General features: G+C 39.8%; 1 protein-coding gene across 3 annotated transcripts in view; it reads right to left on the reverse strand.

The window, feature by feature from the left end:
• The window catches only part of LMO1 (LIM domain only 1), a 92,262-nt gene extending 71,817 nt beyond the window's left edge, over nt 1–20,445 (reverse strand). Inside the window, exon 1 of one of the 3 annotated variants that reach the window (XM_075187618.1) lies at nt 19,721–20,445. In XM_075187618.1, the coding sequence (XP_075043719.1) occupies nt 19,721–19,742 (22 nt within the window). In that variant the 5' untranslated portion in view covers nt 19,743–20,445. Of the gene's footprint in view, nt 1–8,484; nt 9,040–13,308; nt 13,395–19,720 lie in introns of those variants that run through there. The other 2 variants (XM_075187616.1, XM_075187617.1) reach the window with 2 other exon arrangements.
• Nucleotides 20,446–23,134: the final 2,689 nt, after the last annotated feature.

Here is a 23,134-nt window from a genome sequence, read left to right on the forward strand (position 1 = left end):
ACACCAAACATTTATATTCCAAACATGACAAAAATCACATCCTGAAACAAATGTCTGATTAAAACTGTTTTAGGGAAAAAGGAAACAAAACTGGAATGATCTTGATTACAGCACAGAAGGTAAAACTCTAAAGGGGCAAATTCACGCTATATAAACATATTAAAGGTTTTACACAGAGGATGAGATCAATATATCGATAGACAAAGGACTTTTATTTTTGTCTCGGTAACTTCACAAATCTATTTTTGACTGGAGTGCTCTTTATATTATGGTAACTGAAGGAGGGGAAAGATAGGAAATTGTGCTGTTTCATTCTATTATTTTCTGCGTGTCTTCGTCACAGAATCTAATTGCCTAATGGACTTTGCATTTTTTTTTTATCAGAAATGTTACTACAGAGGGTAAAGCTTGGTTTGCCCAGCCGGACCTGTGCCCACGGCTGGCACGGTGTCGCCATGGGACAGAGCGTCTGTACTATCCATTGGCGTCTGATTATGTGGCTCTCCAAAGGGTTACAGGTTCACTAGGCAAGGGTCCGTTATGTGGGTGGGGTACATCAAGCCCTGGAAGATGACCACCTCTCGGATTTCGCAGGTCATTTGTTGCCTCTGTTATCGTGATCTAATGTACATTATCTATAAAAAGTATTATGACCCTTTGACATTTTCACATTTTATTTTCTTACATCATGGAATGAAATTTGATTTATTTGGGAATATTCTGTAATGTCAGATACAAAGCCTCTAATGCCTTTTCCTTCTATATCACAAAGAACAATCAACAGCTGGTTACAAAGTAATTATCCCAATGCTTTAAAAATTGGTAGAAGCAACTTTAGCTGCAATTACAGATGTGATTATATTTCGGTCTCTCCCAGTTTTATATATCTGGACCTTACAGCTATCTCCAAATCTTCTACATTGCTCCAGGTCCATCAGGTTGGTGAACCCCAATCTTCAGATCATTCCACAGATTTGTAAGAGAATTGAGATTTGGGCATTAATTGGAGCCACTAGAGGACATGGACTGTTTCTATTTTTGCTGTATGCGTTGGGTCATTGTCCTGCTGGAATATAAATCTTTTCCCAGTTCCTAGGTCTTTTGCGGTCTGCAGGGCATTGGTCTTTATCCATTTAGTGCTGTATTTTGAGTCCCTGAAGCACCGCCATATTGTATGCTGCCACCACCGTGCTTCGCGGTAAGGATCATGTTCTTGGTTTGGCTTGCTCCAAACATAACTCTTTAGACTGTAGAATCTTCCTCTGCTTGATACATGGGGTCTCCCATACGCCGTCTGGCAAACTCTAGGTAAGGTTTAACATGACCTTCCTTAAAAAAAGGTGAGTTTTTTGTCACCTGTCCATAAAGCACAGACTTGTGATTGGTTATTGCTCATCCCTGTCATGGACAACTGTTACTGTTCCATAATCCTTCCATAGTCTTCACATCTCACGGTGTTAGCGGTATCAGAAAACAATCTGTTCTAGACAAACGCTCAATGGCTCCTACTGTCAATCAATGGCCTTTTCTCAGATTTGCTTTGAGTGTTCTTTGACCTTTCCGTTGAAGCTCTTGCTTGGGGAAAAAAAACACGGAACCTCAAATCAATTAATTACGTGACCTCTAAAGTCAACTGATTGCACCTGGGTTTATTCAGGTTGATCGTAGCAAAAACGATGGAATACTTATGCAATCAAATACGGTCTGTTTTATATTTGCAATTCATTAAGAAAAACTACCTTTATCGGTTTTTTTTAAAAAAATAAAATGAAATGACAGAATATTTTGTGTGGATCAAGGGTAAGAATTCTCAAATAAATTCAATTTGATTCTAAGATGTAAGAAAATAAGATGTGAAAAACGTCAAAGTGGGCGAATACTTTTTATAGCCACGGCAAGCAACTACTCCATAGCTGTATATATCCTGCTATATAACTCTCTGTAATATTATATTCCTCTGTGAAATCACAATGGACTATACCAATAAGAATTGTGGCCGCTTTGAGTGTCGGAATGAACTTACGAGATGAACTATGGGAAGTTTCCTCACAGGGGAATATTTGATGTGTGGAATTGATAAGAAGAAGGTTAAATTGTGTTTTTTGGAGAATTGTATAATAAAATAAAATAAAATAAAAAATAAATTGTGAACAATTTATTTTATTCTCAAAACCTAATTTTTAATGATTTTCTATTTTCAATTGCAATATTAAATTTGAGAATTAAAAATAATAGTTTGTTGTAACCCTAATGTAATTACATTGTTTCAAGCTGCATTGCTGACCCCGGATATTTGCGTGGATTGTTCAACAAAAATTCTATTCAATGTATACAAAAAACTTTTGCTTAGCTAGTGTTCCCTCCCCAGTACCTACCTTCGTTGCTCTGGGCAGACCCCTTTTGAATTCGGACCTCCAAATAGGAGGACCCAATTTGAAGAGCCAACAACAGTGGAGTGTAGTGTCAGACTAGCCTCCCACCATGTCATGTTTCACCACGTCCCGTCCCGCCACGTCCCGTCCTGCCACTTCCCGTCCCGCCACGTCAGCCTGCAGCGTAATTATGTTTCAAAGCAGTTACTATGTTGCAGGATACAAGATCTGTTTATTTACTTTTTTAAACTAGAATTGGTCATTAAACATGTTATTAGTGCTCAACATCTTACCTATAATCAAGAGAACAGACTTGTGTAAAAATAATACAAAACGAAAAAAAAGCCCCAAAATTCCAGTTCCTTTACTGCGTGTCTACATATCACCCCAATTCACCTCGTATTCTGTTCTTTTTTGACTAATCTGAGTTTCTGTAACAGTAAATTGAATTTAATGACCCATTAAAAGGCGACAAATGTGATAATATCAGGATGGTCGGACATAATGTGGAACACAGAAGCGCTTTGTTCGACACTTAACTCTTCCACTTCGGATTTCTAGTTTTGCTGCATAAAGAATTCAAGTGGAAAAATCATTTAATGACGTTCTCGTCCGTGGGACACAGCCGACCCTCCTTCAAAGATTCCCACTTTACATCAAGATCTCCGCACACTTCTGAATTAAAAAAAAATATTCAGATGCTTCGGGATAGCTGCCAAATGTTACTCAATACAGAGATTGCAAGAAGAAATACCCAACGTCTCTCAAGACGCTGTTCCCACCACAGAGCTGGCAAAACACAAACATTTTATTTGCACTGAGTGTAAACAGCCGGATAACAAGTCAACACTGACAGTCACCGTACAACATTACAGAGCAGCGTCTCCTTTAGTCTCAAATATGACTTTTTTTCTTAGAAATAATCAGAAACTATTTAACACACCACCTCCATAATGACGGGTCTGACTTTAATATGCCTCACCTTGGCCTGTTTCTTTCAGATCTTAGATCTAAATTCCTCTTTAATTTTTCACTTGAAACCTGAGCTCAGCAGGTGACAACTTTTGTATTAAGAGATCTTTTTTGCTGTTTCTAAAAGTATAATATCAGATACTGAGTATTTTTTCTAAGCACCAACCTTTTGATCTGCAATGAAAAGAATGTTTTTCTTTTTACTTTTTGAAGGCTTTGTAAATCATAATTTAATTAGTTCTTTTAAAAATTGTAACTGTGCTGGTTGCCTGGTAAATATCGCTATACGGAATACACGGGTATAGTCTTCAATCTGCTATTACAGAAGGATATCTCCTTTAATGAACAAAGAACCACTGAATAGGGAAACGCATGAACGGTCTGACATCCTTACCAGGAACTTTTTGTTATTGATCATGTAATTATCATAATACAATTCTATTACACTGTATACAGACATAGGACACTACACCTCCAACATGACCTGACCACTGATCATAATACAATTCTATTACACTGTATACAGACATAGGACACTACACCTCCAACATGACCTGACCACTGATCATAATACAATTCTATTACACTGTATACAGACATAGGACACTACACCCCCAACATGACCTGACCACTGGATATGATCATAATACAATTCTATTACACTGTATACAGACATAGGACACTACACCCCCAACATGACCTGACCACTGGACATGATCATAATACAATTCTATTACACTGTATACAGACATAGGACACTACACCCCCAACATGACCTGACCACTGGACATGATCATAATACAATTCTATTACACTGTATACAGACATAGGACACTACACCCCCAACATGTCCTGATCACTGGACATGATCATAATACAATTCTATTACACTCTATACAGACATAGGACACTACACCCCCAACAGGACCTGACCACTGGACATGATCATAATACAATTCTATTACACTGTATACAGACATAGGACACTACATCCCCAACATGACCTGACCACTGGACATGATCATAATACAATTCTATTACACTGTATACAGACATAGGACACTACACCCCCAACATGACCTGACCACTGGATATGATCATAATACAATTCTATTACACTATATACAGACATAGGACACTACACCCCCAACATGACCTGACCACTGGACATGATCATACTACAATTCTATTACACTGTATACAGACATAGGACACTACACCCCCAACATGACCTGACCACTGGACGTGATCATAATACAATTCTATTACACTGTATACAGACATAGGACACTACACCCCCAACATGACCTGATAACTGGACATGATCATAATACAATTCTATTACACTCTATACAGACATAGGACACTACACCCCCAACATGACCTGACCACTGGACATGATCATACTACAATTCTATTACACTGTATACAGACATAGGACACTACACCCCCAACATGACCTGACCACTGGACGTGATCATAATACAATTCTATTACACTGTATACAGACATAGGACACTACACCCCCAACATGACCTGATAACTGGACATGATCATAATACAATTCTATTACACTCTATACAGACATAGGACACTACACCCCCAACATGACCTGACCACTGGACATGATCATAATACAATTCTATTACACTCTATACAGACATAGGACACTACACCTCCAACATGACCTGACCTCTGGACATGATCATAATACAATTCTATTACACTCTATACAGACATAGGACACTACACCCCCAACATGACCTGACCACTGGACATGATCATAATACAATTCTATTACACTCTATACAGACATAGGACACTACACCTCCAACATGACCTGACCTCTGGACATGATCATAATACAATTCTATTACACTCTATACAGACATAGGACACTACACCCCCAACATGACCTGACCACTGGACATGATCATAATACAATTCTATGTATGCCTCTTTAAGACTTAAAGAAGAACGGTGAACTCTAAATAAAGAGAGATGTATTTGTCCTGGCTATAGGGGAACAACAGTTAAAGATGTGATTGTTTCGTTACAAACGATGTAGGCAACCTGTTACTAACCAGCTATTATACAAGCACAGTGTGCTGAGACTTGTAGTTCCCCAGCATATAGAAAGCCACAGGTTCCCTAAACATATGGAGAGAAAAAATCCATGCATTTATGTTTAACTTAATAATGGTTTTAACCACAAACACAGCCATACATCAAACCATTAATGGTGTAAGTTCTTTTTTATTGACAAGGCAATTGATCAATGAATTGTACTATTTCCGATCAATATTTCATTCAACGCAGGTTTGTTATGTAGCATTTACTATAATGCAGCTTGGTGGATTGAAATTTAGTGCACAAGGTAAATGATATCTACATGAAACTTTGGGGGGTGTTGAATTTGGAATATACATTTGAGGCTGCGTTATTAGGACTGTGGTTTGACATTATTTTAATCCTAACATTCGAAAGGTCTAAAACAGATGACAGACTAGTGCTATCCCTATGAAAACAGAGATGGTGCGAATTACAGCACAGAGTCGTACTCACACTTCCCTTCTGTACACATGTAAAGATCTGGTCATTGGTTCTATTCTATACACAGGCTCTTTAAGTTTCAAACGTAGTTTCAGTTTTAATTACAAGGAGGAGAAGCAAACCCAAAGTAACTCTTGATTAGATATTTGTTTGTCATGTTCAGTTGTCTTTAACGCCTGTGTTACCAGATTTCCAGAGCAATAACACTTACATAGCTTTACTCGCTTGAAGCTACGATTCTTTACAAGGACAGATCTCTTGACCATTTTGACAATTGAGATGGATGAAAAAGAGAAAAATTAATCTGACCTTTTGCGAAGTTACCTGGTGTTTTGTGTGTTATAAATGAGCTATACAGAAATCTATGAATTAATATTGACAATCAAATCAGCAGCTGCATCAGTTGATCAACATATGTGTTACTGTCAGTTTAGTAATACAGCAAGTAGGATTGTGTGGGATCACTTTATCATCCAAACACACTGCGGTCTGCCATTAGGTGGAAGGAGATGGTTAGGGGTCTTGGTGGGAGAGGGCTTGGGGCCGATTTATCTAATTGTATTTTAATGACTCAGATCTATAGTAAATGGAAATGACGGAGACCTTCTAGAAAAATACTCCCTGAAATGAGGACATTATTTCTTCATTGACTGTTTAGCAAAAACATCAGTATTATATTTTCTCATATATTCAGTAACGGTGCAATTACAGTAACTTGGTGAAAACTTATTTTCCTCCTTTTAAACTACAAAAAATGAGTAATAACTGGGTATGTGTATTATATTATGGGGCAATACAACTAAGTCACAGGTATTAGCAACAGTCTGATACCTATTGATGTTGCAGTTAGAGGCAAGTTATTGATACAAGTAACACAGGTGATTAATGGATCACAACCTGTTGACAAACTAGAACTAAGGCTATGAGAGTGTGATGGCTTAAATCCAGGAATTATCAGCGGTTGGAAGGTCCCAGATCACCTCTGTGTTGTCCAATCAGGTGTGGAAGAATAGACCAGTAGGATTTATCCAGATCTGATTGGACAGGACAGAGAACTTAGATCCAGCAACTGCAGACAGTGACTCAATACAGCTGTTCTTGGGCTCTTTTGACATTGATGACATTTTTTTTTTTGTTTTTTAATTCAGTTTAAACTTTTGTTTTATATCTTTTTGCCCCATCTTGTCTGCCCAGGACATATTTTATATGCTTAAGTTCATACTACCAAAAACTAAAAGCATGTTATTCAATATGAAACAATGCTACAAACACATTAATTGCTGAATTACAAAAACGTTCACTAATTAATTTGCAGGATGGGACAAATGTATATTAAAGGGAAACTACAACTACCAACACTCTCCTACAGTGAATCAGCTGATATCCCAATCTGACACCAGATGTGGAGGATGATGGTAGTTGTAGTTATTTAATAAGAGCTCACTAGAGGGCGCCATCCTAAATTCATTTACAGTTCTGTCATAATCAACTAAGAGAGAACCTGTCCTGTTATTATCACATATAAGTTCTCTACTTTCCCTCCTAATGTTTACTGTGTACTCTGATTTATTAACTTAAAAGCCATCTATAACTACCACTATTGAGATTATAGAGAATCTCTGATCATTAAATCAGAAAACTACCATGGTAATGTTATTCTGTAATGATCCCCAAAAATCTGACAGCAGAAGGTGAAGACATTTATACAGCTTCAGTGATATACACTTACTGCCTATTAAAGAACACACAAACGCATGTATACAAGATGTACAAGTAAATGAAATGGGATTCCCAGCATTGCAGTAAATACTATAGGGACACGTGTCAGAACTCTCAGTATATTGCAACATTGTATCCTGCTGTATATAGAGAAGACCAGCATCACTATATAACCACTCAGTCTACATCTAATGCTTTCCTCTACAATTTACTAAACATGCCAGCTGTATAATGCAGTCCATTAACTGTCACAAAACTTTCTACAAAGCACTTTAAATCTTCCTCTCTGGAAGAAAAGCCCCCATAAGCCACTTAGAGGGGGGATGATCACCTAACAAATCTCCCAGCTCAGTTTATCTGTAAAGTCAAAATACCCAGTAGTGAGACAGACATATGGCAGATCGGGAGCGGTGGGCAATGCTCATTAACCCCCCTCCATTTAAAATGGAAATTTCCTTAAAATAAGCCATTGATCCCTCTGGAAAGCAGTTTAATGGTAGCTGTTGGCTTTTAGGGACTAATGTCAGCTTTGCAGCAATGGAGGAAACATTGAGATAATCAGTCCAGCAGATGAGGCGGGATAACTGCCCTTTTCCTTTCTAATGGTTTTGGAATGAGAGAATAGGCAGAGGGATCAGCTGTCACGGCCACAACTTGGGGCTTTAAAGGACCCATTGTTCAATGCACTGTACTTTGTTTGCAAGAGGAGGCAGACTGGCTTCTTAAAAAAAAAGAGAGAGAATCCCAAACTGAGGGAGGCACATAAAAAAACCAAGACGGTGACATGCATACATATTCATTTCACCCCAATTTGCATATATATTGAAGAACATCTATAATGCATTAAACAGAGGTCTGAGGCACCTACCTTCCTCCTTGTCTAGAACCATCATCTCAGGGACAGAGAGGAGTCCCAGGGTCGATGCTCCGTCTCAGACACACGCAGCCAAGCAGAGGGTCTCTAATTACCCCGTTGTCCAGCTAGATGGCACTCCGCTAGAATCACATTCCGGAGCGATGCACTTTGCGGACACAAAAGCAATCTCACCTACTTTGCTGACATGGAGATTGGGAGCGATGCAAGAATTGCAATTTGCAAAGGAGGAATCAGGGTTGTTCCATTGATGCTCTAAACACTGTTCAATGTGCACAGCATAATCTGTCTTAATGTGACTGCAGCCGATGGCTGGTAACCTGCTCCTCGGAAGTCTGTAGCTCTAAAAATTGTTTCCTCCTCTTGGATTCAATCAGGAGCAAATGTTCAACAACACCAAACAGAAAAAAAAAGGAAAAAAATTTAAAGGAAACAAGAAAAGAGAAAGGAGAGAAGAGGGAGAGTGTCTGCTGCTGCCTTTCTTCCTCAATTTATCAGCTTTGTACTCCTGCTACTGAATAAATCTTCCCAGAGCCCCTCTACCTCTCTCACACGCTTTAATGGGAGATATAAGTCAGCTCAGCAGCGCCACCTGCAGTCCGCTATCTGCGTTACTCCCACTGGCTGCGAGTGCAGTTTATTTGCTGTCATTAGAGATTAGCCCAATTTTCAAAACTGATTTGTGTGATATTAACCTTGTTACTTGGCCACAAAATGTTGTACGTTTCACTGGTGGAATTTGGCCATAGGTTTTAAAAATCCTACCGCAAATGTAGCGCATAATGTCATTCTACGGGATGGTGAAGCAAAAGCAGAAATTAATGGCAGAACTGCGCACGTCTGCACCGTTAAAACTCACTTTGTGATTTTCTACTAATATGATCACACTTATAAATGTATGTAACATACTCTCCAAACAGGAGCTCCGCTCTTTGCCTGTGGATCATTTATTGTGGCTTAATAATATAATACTACAACAATTATATTTATATACATTATATATTATATACAGTGTACAGATTGCCTGTGCGAATGAGCTTGCAATCTAACTTCTCCTTAATTACTCGTCTGTGTGTCAGAATCTCTCTACCTCCAGCAATGTTAATCATGTCACTATGGTAATAGTAATACAGGCATACATGCAGTTGTAAAAGTGAATCTGTTCTTAATGTATCTAGTTGACACATAAGCGTCAGTCAGTATTAATCTGCTTAGTACTGACTGTGTGTCCCATATAACTAATTACCACATTTTAGTTATGTTTAAGGTATAAACTATTTAACTACAGTTTGAAAACATAGTTATGGCACCTCCCATCGTTTCACACCGAGTGTTTTCTTATACACGCCAAAGGATAATAGAAAAAAAATCTATTGAGGAATATTATAAGAGCGCTTTACGCAATGACTAAAGGCTCCTCCCACTCCGATTATTTATGATTCAATAATTCAGTAACATATAGAATCAACAGTATATAGTTCATGCCATATGTATTCTGTAAACATTCTAGTATATATTCTGGTTTACATGAGTCTTAAGGGCCACAGTAGAGCCACGGAGGGCCACATCTACCTGTTGGCCAGGTAGTGGACCATGCAATATATTTTGTTCTACTGTATTAGCTCTTCTCTTGTCCATACGGCACAAGTGAAGTTGTACTGTGCATTTGGTTAAGTTTAGGAACATAGGGGACCAGTGGGGGAACAGCCGTTGGTGCAGCAGGTGAGTTGCATTGGGGCCCATGGAGATTATGGAGCCCGCTGCACTGGGAACTAGCGAGCTGTGGGCCCCAGTTCCCTCCTCCCCCATTCCCTGCACTGGGGCCCACAGCTCCCTAGTTCCGCCTCTCTAGGGGACATACGATTCCAGCGACAAAGTTATAGAACTTGGGGCTTCCTGAAAGCTACAGGTAGCGGAAAACTATGCACAAATAATTAGCTTCTTTCAAGGAGTAGAGATGAACAAGGAATTTCACACCTCTGCAAGAGCCTGCTCGCTGCCAAGTTGGATTTTTATAAAATTTTTCAGCAACTTGGCTCATATCCATTCATCATCATCATCATCATCATCATCAACATTTATTTATATAGCGTCAGCAAATGCCGTAGCGCTTTACAATCGGAAACAAACATTTATAAGACAATACAGGGTAATACGTACAGACAGAGAGGTAAGAGGGCCCTGCTCACAAGCTTACAATCTATTCATTCATCATTACACTTTGTCTGTCGCCACCGTTTTATGTGCTGAAGCAACATTCATGAGAACGCAGATCATTAGTAACCAGTGGCATTACTGGGAGCCACAAGGAGCCTCGTGCCTCGCTGATGTCACTTTTTCCCAGTGATAGGCCTCAGTCCCATATGTGTTGGTAATGGGTACACATAACAGGTCATGATTTCAGGATGTCACAGAGTGGAAACGGACCAAGCCCTTGACTGGATTTAACCAGTCATTTTCAAACATGTGCTCACACTGGGAGATCCCTAAAGATGGAATGTTGACAATATTTCAAAAGTGTTTTGCTAGAGGAAAATGACAGTTTTCAGAGGTAAATTCAGTGTTATAGTAGCTGAAGAAAACAGAAATTCTGTATTAAAAGAAAAGTGGATTCATGGGTTAGTTCAGCAATGTGAATTATAGGACAGGTCTAACCAAACACATTGTAAGCTGGGCTGGGTGAGTCTAATAGCTGTTACCTGCTTTAGGACCCCAATCTCTCTCGTGCCTTTTGATTAAGGGTTAATACTGCGAGCGACTGTGAGTGACGGATCAATGGAAAAGAAAATGATTGTGACTCTCAATACAAGTATTACTGACAAATGGTTCCCTCACCCCATATAAATCTATTGTTGTTAATGAAAGTGACTCTTGATAATTTGACTGGGGTACTGGCTCTCCCTAAGTGTTAATGAAGACCCCACTACCTACACTGACTCCTGTTCCCTTTAAATCAAAGTCTGCTGTCACCAGTTTAAGATATATATTCCCCAAACCTTATGTTCACAAATAAAAAGGAAATAACTGTTTTAATGAAATGTTATAGGCAAAGGGATAACATACAAGGAAATGAATGAACAATCTATGCGGGAATAGGGGAAAATAAACAGCAGGGAATGGAGGGTGGAGGGGGGGGGGCATATTCAAAAGAGAAGATAGAAAGAAAGGAGCATGGAGAGAAGTAAACTACTGGCACATAGGGGGGTGTCCAGACCTTATTTTCATTAGATTCTCCTATCATGGCCGAAGCTGCTCCAAACCACTTACATTCGGAGCGGATACTCTCCGCAGTGCTTGCACTTCATGCTCAGTGTGTCCATTTACAAGGGAACGGGGATTTATTAAGTATTTTGGGCTAAAATCCCCAAATCATTTATATTTACGCTTCAAACAACCTTCAGTGATGACTGGCACCAAGAACACAACCTGACGTCCGATAATTCAGTCTTACTCTACTGGAGAAATTATTTAATTGCTAGTTTCCAGGGTGATTCCACTATTACTGGTGCTCATCTGCCCTCTGTGATGGACGGGGGATTCTGGAAAAATTTTAAGGATTTTCTCTCCAGAATAAATGGTGAAATGGATAATTATTCTGCGTCTAAGGACACAAGTAAATTACCACCATAATAAAGACCATAGGTCGGTCTTATTAAAGAGCCCATAGTCCTGTATCAACTATGTAATACTCTGAATATTCACATATATACATGTAAATGTTCCCACATTCTGATGTTGTAGCATTATCACAATGCAAAATATTGTCCTCTTATCACCTACGTTGAAGGATTCCTTCCACTATATCTGTGTAGACTTAAACACAAGACGTCTGATGGACTTGGGAAGACATGCTTCCCCCACGATGACATGTTTGTCTTTTATAAAGCTCTCTATTCTGATCAAATTGTAACACGTTCAAGGGTGTAACAATCAGTATTGTGACTTCTATATAAGCGTTGCGGTCCTTTAAGTAAACTCCCAGGGTGCCCATGGAACGTTTGGTAATATACTGGTAAGAGATTGTAAGCTTGTGGGCACGGCCCTCTTACCTCTGTCTGTATTACCCAGAATTGTTTATTACTTTGTTTGTTCCCAATTGTAAAGTGTTACGGAATCTGTTGGTGCTATATAAATAATGATGATGATGATGATATACTGAAGTGGTTATTGGTAATTCAAATGGAATAGTAACATTGAAAATACATAACGTGGCTGCAGAAAATAATGTTGGTCGTAAAGAGCCGTTATATTCTGAAGAGTCCCTAAATAAAAATTTTGAAAAAACCTCCTTGGTCAGCAATGAGATGGTTGCAGTGATACATAATGATTTGTACCACTGTTGAATAAATAAATAGACCCCTGAATGACATAATGTTACTCATTCAGGGCCTGGTTCATCTTGGAGCGCAATGTGAACGTAAGTAGAGTAACAAAACCTAAATTAATCGTACGTAACTTGCACGCACGTCCGCCCGTATTCAAGTACAAGCGGATCTAAAGTACCGTTTCCATTTGAATACAGGTATAAGCCGCTCTAACTATACGTTACCTGCCGTATACAGACACACAGAACACACTGCTGGATACACACAGTCATATGTGCAATATAAACTCCCATCAGAACACATGAAACAAATACTATAATACTATAAAAAAAGTTGTAATCTTTTTTTTACATGACATACATAAATCAGGATGCTCTTAATGTGTACTGTACATACAATGCATGTTCTGGCACATACGTGTAGTCATCACTATCAGCCGGCGCTCACACCTGCACTGCAGCTGGTGCAAGTGATACGGCTTAAGAAGACTTACCTGGGAGTTGTCCAGAGCTTGGATTGGACATATGTGTGCGCTCAGCACTGCCCATGTGCGTCGTCCCATTCCAGTTCTGCCCTTCTAGTCGTAGGGAGAATGTGACATCCCCGCACTGAGCCCGAGCTTCCAGAAGGGTTTAAATTAAACACACCTCTTCCTCAAATGTTTTCTGCCTGGCCCTCCCCTCATCACTTCCTATCGTATAGGCATGGGCCAGAGGAGGCAGATGTCAACTGTGTGGTCATGTGACCACATACATCACCTGGTTCTGTACTACTCCTATTATTTATGTATATAGAGATGCACAGTACTTGTTCATATATATATATATATATATATATATATATATATATATATATATATATATATATATATAATTAATGTATGGACAGATGCATAGTACTACTTCTCTTACTGTATACAGATGCACAGTACTACTCCTCTTATATACATATGGACCGATGCACAGTACTACTTCTCTCATTATATGTGTATGGGCCGATGCACAGTACTACTTCTTATTATATATGTATGGACAGATGCACAGTACAACTTCTATTATTATATATGTATGGTTAGATGCACAGTATTACTTCTCTTATTATATATGTATGGGCCGACGCGCAGTACTACTTATTATATATTTATGGACAGGTACACAGTACTACTTCTATTATTATATATGTATGGTCAGATGCACAGTATTACTGTTCTTATTATATACATATGGGCCGATGCACAGTACTACTTCCATTATTATATATATGGACTGCTGCACATTACTATTTCTCTTATTATAAATGTATAGACAACTGCATAGTATTACTTCTCTCATATTCTATGAAAGCTGCACAGTACTACTTCTGGGACAGTTTAAAATAAAAAAATCACAATTCTTCAGTTCTGTACAGAGCTGACATAAGGCGTTCTGTCAAAGGCCTCCTATGTAGGGTGAAGGCACTACTGTAACCACTGCCTCCGTGGCACTGAAAGGGTTGTCAGCCACCCCCTATGTATGTAATATAATTATTTATAAACCAGAAATGGCCTAAAATCTGGATCGGTTTTTATTCCTTACTCCCAAAACATTTGCAGTTCTTAGGGGGGTGGGGAGTCTGTTTCTGAGAAAAGTTTCTAACAGGAACCGTTTCTCCCCCAACACTTTGCGGCTGTGAACCAGGTGTAAGGTCCATACACACAGAGTTGTGTACAGTATATTTAACTGACATTTTTATTGATTTTTCAGGGATGGAAGAAAAGGAAATAATATTACTTTTGTTCCATTCTTGCTGGTGAACTGTTAAACGATATTATGTTGTAAATATCAGGAGTCACCGATCTTAAAAAAAAGATGCAGAAGTGATTAATCCTCTAACACTCGTACATGCCCTAAGACTTGTCCTTTCAGAAGCCCGAGCTCTGCCGGCAGTGAGAGGGTTAACGAGTGCTGAGCGCTGGCTCTATAAATGTAACTAATCGTGTTGTTACTGCTCATACGTATGACATAAAGCTCGTGTGACAGCTTTACGACGCGTCGTAATAAGTCAAATATTTTCACATAAAGATTACTCTACCCAAAAATAAAAGGATTCTGCCAAGTTCGTTTTTATATGGGGACGGAATAAACAACAGCAAGGCCATTACTTTTGCCAATGGCTCTTGTAAAGTGAAAAGTAATTTGTGAGTCTCCTAAAACTATTTCTTGGTAGTTACAGACCTTGTGGTTGAAGGAAAAAAAAATTATATATATATATATTTGAATCAATATTCTGGACCATGTATGTTTTCATTGCTCAGTCTTTATATAAATATATATATAATATATTTAACTCTCCGACAATGCACTCACTACACCAACGAATGTAACATTATATGCCCATGGTCACCATCTGGGGGGTACAGATCCTCTTATATCTGATCAGGAAGGAATCAGATGTATCAACAACCTTTACACGTCCCTTAGGCCACCTTGAGGTGCAATAGATGTTTCCCTAAATATTATTATTATCTTTTATTTATAAAGTGCTGACATATTACGCAGCACTTTACATAATAGGCAGCTAAATATAGGTAAGGGCTTAATTCAGGTGAATAGCAAATATATATACTGATGTGAATGACAGAGCTGCGGAATTGGTGGCCCTATATAAATAAATGATGATGCTGATATATTATAATCACAGTTCATATACAAATAAAAAAAAATAATCAATTTTAAGCTATTATTACTAAAATATCGGTCTCCATAAACATGTTTGTAATTGTAATACTCCAAGTGTTTTGTCTATATTAGGTCACAACTAATTACATAATTAAGATTTGATTCACAAAAGACTCCAGTGACTCTCCAACCAGTATACATCTAGGTTCTAGTTAATTCCTGCAAGTAGATTCACATCACGAAATGTATAAAGACTAATACTGTCAATTCTAAGTATTATTTTAATACTAGGGCAGTAAGCTTTAATACAACTTGATCATCTCTCATTACTTATTGAAGCTGAGCATAAAATACATCAAATTGTGTCTAGTTGGTACCAAATTCCCTTGTGCCTCTTCCCATACAAACTTCCCCCCTATCAGGTCCAATATATTAATCTATATGGAGAAACGTCCTTTACTGACGCACACACACGTATCTGACTCATAAACCTATAACAGTCCCCCCGTTGTTATTTTCTTTTCTGACCTGTGTTATAGTTATAATTATTTGTGCTGGGAAGACTGAGAGAGTCTTCACATCCTGAGTGCCCCTCTTTGTATTGGTGAATTGTTGGGGGTTAAAGAGAACATGTAAAATGTTGAAAAACTAGTAACGTTGGACAATTAGACCCAATAAAGGAGGGAGTCACAAACAAGGACCCTGAAGATTGAAGAAGGACCTTTTTATGCTACATTTTTATGGCATAAAAGACAAAGCCAGTAAAATAGGCAGCCAGTGAGTAACTCCTGACTGCAAAACTTTATTACTGCAACCTGAATCCTGCTCTCGTTCCCCTTTGTCTGGTAAGACAATACAAGCCCACATATCTAGATCCATTCTTTCCATCCTTTCTCTAAGCATCCAGCCGTTAGGTGGGTGGCGAGAGGCCCATAGTTTGACCTTTTATAATACAGTTTATACAATCGATACACACTTTGCAAAGCATCTTTCAGAGAATAGGTTTGTTAACCAGCGGCGGAAGATGCACTTTGCAGCATCAAAACAGTTCACTAAGTTTACTATGGCTTAAAGGAGAAGGAGAAACTTAAACACTGACCCATCAGATCTCAGTCTTTGCTCTCGACTTCCCTTTGCTCGTTCAGATTTCCTGCTGATTCCCTGACAATCATTGTAGAAACTCTCTTGCTGCCGTGTAGCCTTCAGCAAGAGATGGTGGAAATGTCACTTACGTCCGCATGATTAAAGGAAGCTTTAAGCATAAAAGTATTGATCAGTGAGGCCTGCAATCTTTTTAAGTCATTTCATCGTGGCGTTAATAAAAAAATATGGTACTTAAAACAGAATCTCCAATTACGTTACAATGTAGCCGGCATGAAGGATTTGCCATCTGTATGAACTTTTTATTACCGGTAAGAGCAGATTGGCACAAAACGCAGGAATACGAGCTGCATTAATGTAGGTGCATTTACGTCTTCTTGGTACATAATGGCCCACAAAGGTGACCTCAGTTGCACCACTTATTGCAACACAACGCAGTATGCACAACGGGGAGGACACAAGGAAGTTTGTATCAGCTAATTGATCAGAGTTTCAGAACAGCAGCCAGAGGTGATTACTAGGGAGAGTTTGCTGAGAGCTGCGACTGCAATTTGACTGAACTAGCAACGAGGTGCATTATATTTACTTATAGAAAGTGTGATGTTGGAAACTGACAGCACTCCATCTGAAACCTTCTCAGCTTACACATAAATAGGCCAGTAGTCTCTCACCTCCAGGGAAAGCCCTTTAGATACTGCCCCTTATCTCTATCTAAAATTCTCAATAACTGCACGATACAGCAAAACACTAGTGACGCACACTGCGTCACTAGTGTTTTCTCAAACACTGATGAAATTTCCCACGTGCCTCATTTAAATCTTGTTTGCAAGAAAAGACATTACTTTCACATCTTCATGTGAATAATGTCACACCGTAGCTTAAAACTGTATGTTAATTTCTGAATTGATCCAGGTAAGAGATTTAACGGTCGGTCAACGTCGTCACCCTGCCCCCACCCCACAACTTATTTCAAATGTCCCCAGTAATCGTTTTTTAGATTGTTTCTTAAATTGCTGAAATGTCTCTTGCTGTTATCACTTTTAGTTTTTTTTCTCAATCTCCGTAACGCAGTTTTGGTGCTTCGGTGATAAAACTTTATTTGTCTTGTGTATGACAAGAACCCTTCGGTATTGGCAATGAAGGGACGGGATTAATCTTCAGCTTGGAAAACACAAATCGAGCTGATCCAATCTGTTGATAATTTAATCAATATGAACCTATTAAATGATAAGTGAGGCATAACCAAGTTTGCAGATAGATATTTTTTCTTATGTCTCGAACGTTTGTACCGTGAAGAACGTGCGATTCCTCTGTAGCATTTTTTCTGCTAATAATTTACATTTGATTGGTTTACGGATCTTTCTACAGTTCGGTTCCCAAGTACTCCCTGATAGATATAAAACTATATATTATCCAAGTCGCCTTTAACTTGGCAACCAATAACATCTTCAAAACTGAATTATTCTTGACCCCTTACTTCCTGGACAGTCTTAAGGGAACTTTGGACCCAAAAATAACTTCTCACAAGAACCACAAAACTGGCCATTCCCCATATAAACACCACCAGGTGTGTATATGTGTGTAAGTCTGTGTATCTCTCTCTCTGTATATATATATATATATATATATATATATATATATATATATATATATACATACATACATACAGCAGTACAATGCTCAATAATAGGTTCCATATAAATATATAAAAATGCATTTACGCCCTCAGGATATTGGAAAAGTAATTTTTTTGTGTGGTATTGTCGATTGAATGGATGTTTTTTTCTCTGTAACCTTCAAGGATAAGACATTAGGATTAATACTAACCAGAGTTCTCTGTCACTATTCCTGCTTGACATGAATCCAATTTCTAGTAAAACACTTGTCTTATGTTGTCCTGTATTTGCTCTATAATACTGGTACAGTTGTTCTAGAGGCACCTGCAGCTCATTTTCCCTTTAAAGTGCTGGGAAATAACGACTCTTTTAGATCAAACAAAAAAAAAACCTGCACCAGCTAAATTGGGAGTTGTTTGCACTCTGTGATAATTGCTACCTTTTTAAAAGAAGATCAATGTCAGACATCTGTCCGGCCATTAGAAGGAATGGCTAGCCACAGAAGCATCTTTTGCAGACGGATTGGAGAGATTTTAAGTAAAGTGCTTGTGTTGACACCGATCCTGGTCTTCAGTCCCTTTATTTCAAATAGACGTCTCTAAATGCCCCTGACCAGCTGCTACTGTAACTGAAGACCAGTGGCCAGGGTTAACCCCTCTCTGTCCACACTAAGCCTGGAGAGACCTGGTGCAAGCACAGGGGCCAACTTTTAAAGATTCTTGGGGATGCACTTATTAACCCTCCTCCCATATAACATTCTTAGTGGCAACACAAATATTGGGAGTGCTGAATGGGTGCAAGTGAGGCCTAGGGTCAGCGAATGCAAAGTATCTGTGATTACAGTCTACTTCTGACAGTAGGTTTCATATCTTCACAGAATACTCTAATTAGTGTTGGAAAAAAACAAAACACAATTTACTGTTTTTCCAGAGAAGAGTTACCAGGTGTCAAACATCTCCAAACTTCTCCCATTCCCAATCCTCTCAGCAACGTTACACTGCTCCAACAACACATATGCAGACAACCAAAACTTGTTTCCTGCCAGTTACGTCCTTCACGTGTCTCATTTTAAAAGTAAATTAGTTTTGCTATCACCCAAGGATTTCCTCCTCTATTAGACATTTTAGCACAGCCCTATTCTTCAGTCTATTAATAGAATTTTCAGACATAAAGACAAGCAGTGAACACGGGCATCAATGGAAAAAGCCAAGAGGTGTGCTCTCTGTAGAGTCCACGATGTTAGAATGAGGAACGTTCAGCAGCGAAAAGAGATGATCTGACCAAATGCAAAATAAGAAATAGACAGACAGCGATCCTGAAATGTTGCAGCGACAGAGACCAGAGCGAGTCGTGTTTACTTTCTAGAAATGACAAGTGTAAGAAACAATATTGACCTGATAAGCAAAGAAAATCGCTGCCGGTAATCTCTGCATGGCTACGGAATAAAAGGTCTGCCTGCGTCTACTGCTGCTGCCCTCACGGTGAATAAATCAGAGTACAGTGTATAGGGAGTAAATAACAGCAGACTCACCGTCCTCTTTATCCAGCACCATTCTCCCAGAGGCTGAAGGGAGCTCGGATGCTCCGTCACTAGAAGCCTCCGCACAGAATGAAGGACACGTTTCTCGGAACACAGACACGCTACTATGCAGCCGACCGTCCTCTGCCAGCGAGCCAGCTATAATTGCACAATTGTGTGACTTTTAGCCTAGATTGCACCAAGCTTGGATTACATTCAGAACTGCTCAGCGTCGCTAATACAAAAACAGTTTGATCCTCTTTCTCCTGCACCTGGAAAAATTGCATGAACTAAGCCTACAGTTTGAATAGGGGGATTGTAGGCTGAGTCTCCAGCAATTTGCTTCCCAGGATTGTTCAATTTGCAGAATAAAATTTGTCTTAATGTAATTGTATGTGATAGCTCATAGCCCCGGCTGGTACTACGTCTGAGCTTCACGAGCTTCTAAAGTGCTTTTCTCTAATCTAAAATTATATTCTGAGAGAAGAAAAATCTGCGATTCTGCCTCTGAAAGCAAATGTGCTGCCTGCCTTCCTCTCTCAATTTATGTGCCGAGTATTATCCTGCTGCTGGTGAAATGCTCTCGTTTTTTTCCCAGAGACCCTAAGATCCCCTTGTTAATTAAATCAATTCATTATGCTCAGATCTGATTAGCAAACCCTTCCCCCTCCTTTGAATCAATTATTCAATACACAAACATAATTGGCTGTGCTAGGGGTGTCTAAGTATTAGCTTATTTAACTCCAAGGACACTAATTACCCCTAGGGCAAGAGAACTTTTCTCATTAATTCTGACAAAACACAAAAGCGCAGTCAGTCTGTGTGTGCGTCTACGTGTGGAAGAGAGGGGAGGAGAGAGATGATGACACAGTCACATTGTCAAGTGTAAGGAGCCTGCGTCCACACATAGGGACCTGCAAGACGTATAAATCTATATGTATATATAACTTGGTGTTACCAAGTGAAGGGATGAGAGACCGTCCCTCCCTGCCGTGCAACACAGGCAGGTTTAATACACAGTTGTTTATAAGGTGATATTCAGTTTCTCCCTTAGCAGCTGAAGAGGAAACTGCTCCTTCATCCAGTGGATGTACCCGGCCTGCACACAAGGCGAGCAATTTCATTTGTAATGTATCTAAGTGAACCCGAGTGGCCTGATTTAAAGTGCATTAGTCGATACCTCTTGACTTCCATCAACTTCTAGGGAAGACATTAAAGTCATAGGGCCTGATTCGTTAAGGGACCCGTACTGAACGTAATCTGTGTTCTTTTTACAGACGCACATAAATTGGGTATATGCACATCCAAACGCGACAAGGAGCGGATGGGAAGATACGTCTGGTGATGAATACGGGTCTAGGTCCGCTCTGCTCTAACAGACATCACACTGCAGGATATGTCCAATGGTGTGGAATATACAGTCCCAAAAGAATGCAGAGGAAAAAAAACTATTTAATTAATATCACCTGTCAATAATATAGTCATTAATAACAAAACATTAAAAATGAAGTGTTTTTTTATTTTATTTTTTCCCATGAAATACATTTATTAGGATGATATTAATGTCTACTGTACATAAAATACATTGTTACAGTTGCTCCTGATTACAGACACATGTTCTAGCTGTATACACAGCCGTCATCACTGGTAATCAGCACTTACACCTGATCTGTAGCTGGTGCAGGTGATACGACAGGAACACACGTACCTGAGAGATGCCCAAAGCTTGAACCAAACACTACTGCGTGCGCTCCAGCTTGGCACATCCTTACTGTACACTGACTACGGGCATACGCCCTGACTGTACAGTGACTATGGGCATACGCCCTTACTGTACAGTGACTATGGGCATACGCCCTGACTGTACACTGACTACGGGCATACGCCCTGACTGTACACTGACTACCGACATACGCCCTGACTGTACACTGACTATGGGCATACGCCCTGACTGTACACTGACTACGGGCATACGCCCTGACTGTACAGTGACTATGGGCATACGCCCTGACTGTACACTGACTACGGGCATACGCCCTGACTGTACACTGACTACCGACATACGCCCTGACTGTACACTGACTATGGGCATACGCCCTGACTGTACACTGACTACGGGCATACGCCCTGACTGTACACTGACTATGGGCATACGCCCCGACTGTACACTGACTACGGGCATACGCCCCGACTGTACAATGACTATGGGCATACGCCCTGACTGTACACTGACTACGGGCATACGCCCTGACTGTACACTGACTACGGGCATACGCCCTGACTGTACACTGACTATGGGCATACGCCCTGACTGTACACTGACTACGGGCATACGCCCCGACTGTACAATGACTATGGGCATACGCCCTGACTGTACACTGACTATGGGCATACGCCCTGACTGTACAGTGACTATGGGCATACGCCCTGACTGTACACTGACTACGGGCATACGCCCTGACTGTACACTGACTATGGGCATACGCCCAGTCCCGTCCCCATTCCGCCCATGATAATCGTAGGCTGTACTACGGTCCTTTGCACTCAAATATGAATTGACCATTGCTGTGTTCTCTGGCGTATGGTCCGGTTCTGGGCATGCGCAGAGAAAATACGCACAAAATCGCCATTTACGTCCCTTAATGCATAAGACCCATAGTATATAAAATGTACTAAATAGGACTGGAGTATCCAGGAGCATTGTTCGGCGTGACGGCTTATGCTGCCGCCATACAGAAAAGACGGTAATGTGATTTACAACTAATAAGCAAAGGATTCTCCTGCATTGGGTCTGTGCTTTGTGATCCCAGCAAATGTCCTATATATGTGCGGAGCTATTGAAGATTCTCTCCGTCTCCTCGGGCACTGAGATTTCTGATCCATTAATCCGCCCGGCTTTATGAAGGGACTAATATTAGCTTCATGCTCTTCAGAAATGTTTTTCATCTTGTTTATCTGGCGTTTTATGTGCTTGTACGTCCCCCGTCCCCCCCCCACCTTTTCTTTCTTCTTCTTTTGGCAAAGGGATATGCGTCTCCTCTGTGTGGGGATTGTTTTAGATTTTATTTTGCCCTTTTGTCTCGTCCTCGCGTCATACAGATTTTTTCTGAATCCCCAGTAATTTTTCTTAATCTGGCCGTCTGGATTTGCCACACAGAGTCTGAAACCGGAGAAGTAGCAAGTTTGGCAACGCTGTGCATTATCTTCAAAGTACACCTTGTGTGCGACACAAATAAAGGCAACAGCTGGTAATCTGGTTGCCAAGCAGACTGAAGACGTGTGCGCTGTTTGCTTGGCATGGCAGACTGTCACTGCGGCACATTCGTCATTACTTACAGATGCAAGAGAGCACAAACTCAGATGGTCGCTTCTTTTATTTAACTTTTTTTTTATAAAGGGTGGAATCTCCTTCAGTTATTAACAAGG

Source organism: Mixophyes fleayi, chromosome 10, assembly GCF_038048845.1.
Source record: "Mixophyes fleayi isolate aMixFle1 chromosome 10, aMixFle1.hap1, whole genome shotgun sequence".
Classification (NCBI taxonomy): domain Eukaryota; kingdom Metazoa; phylum Chordata; class Amphibia; order Anura; family Limnodynastidae; genus Mixophyes; species Mixophyes fleayi.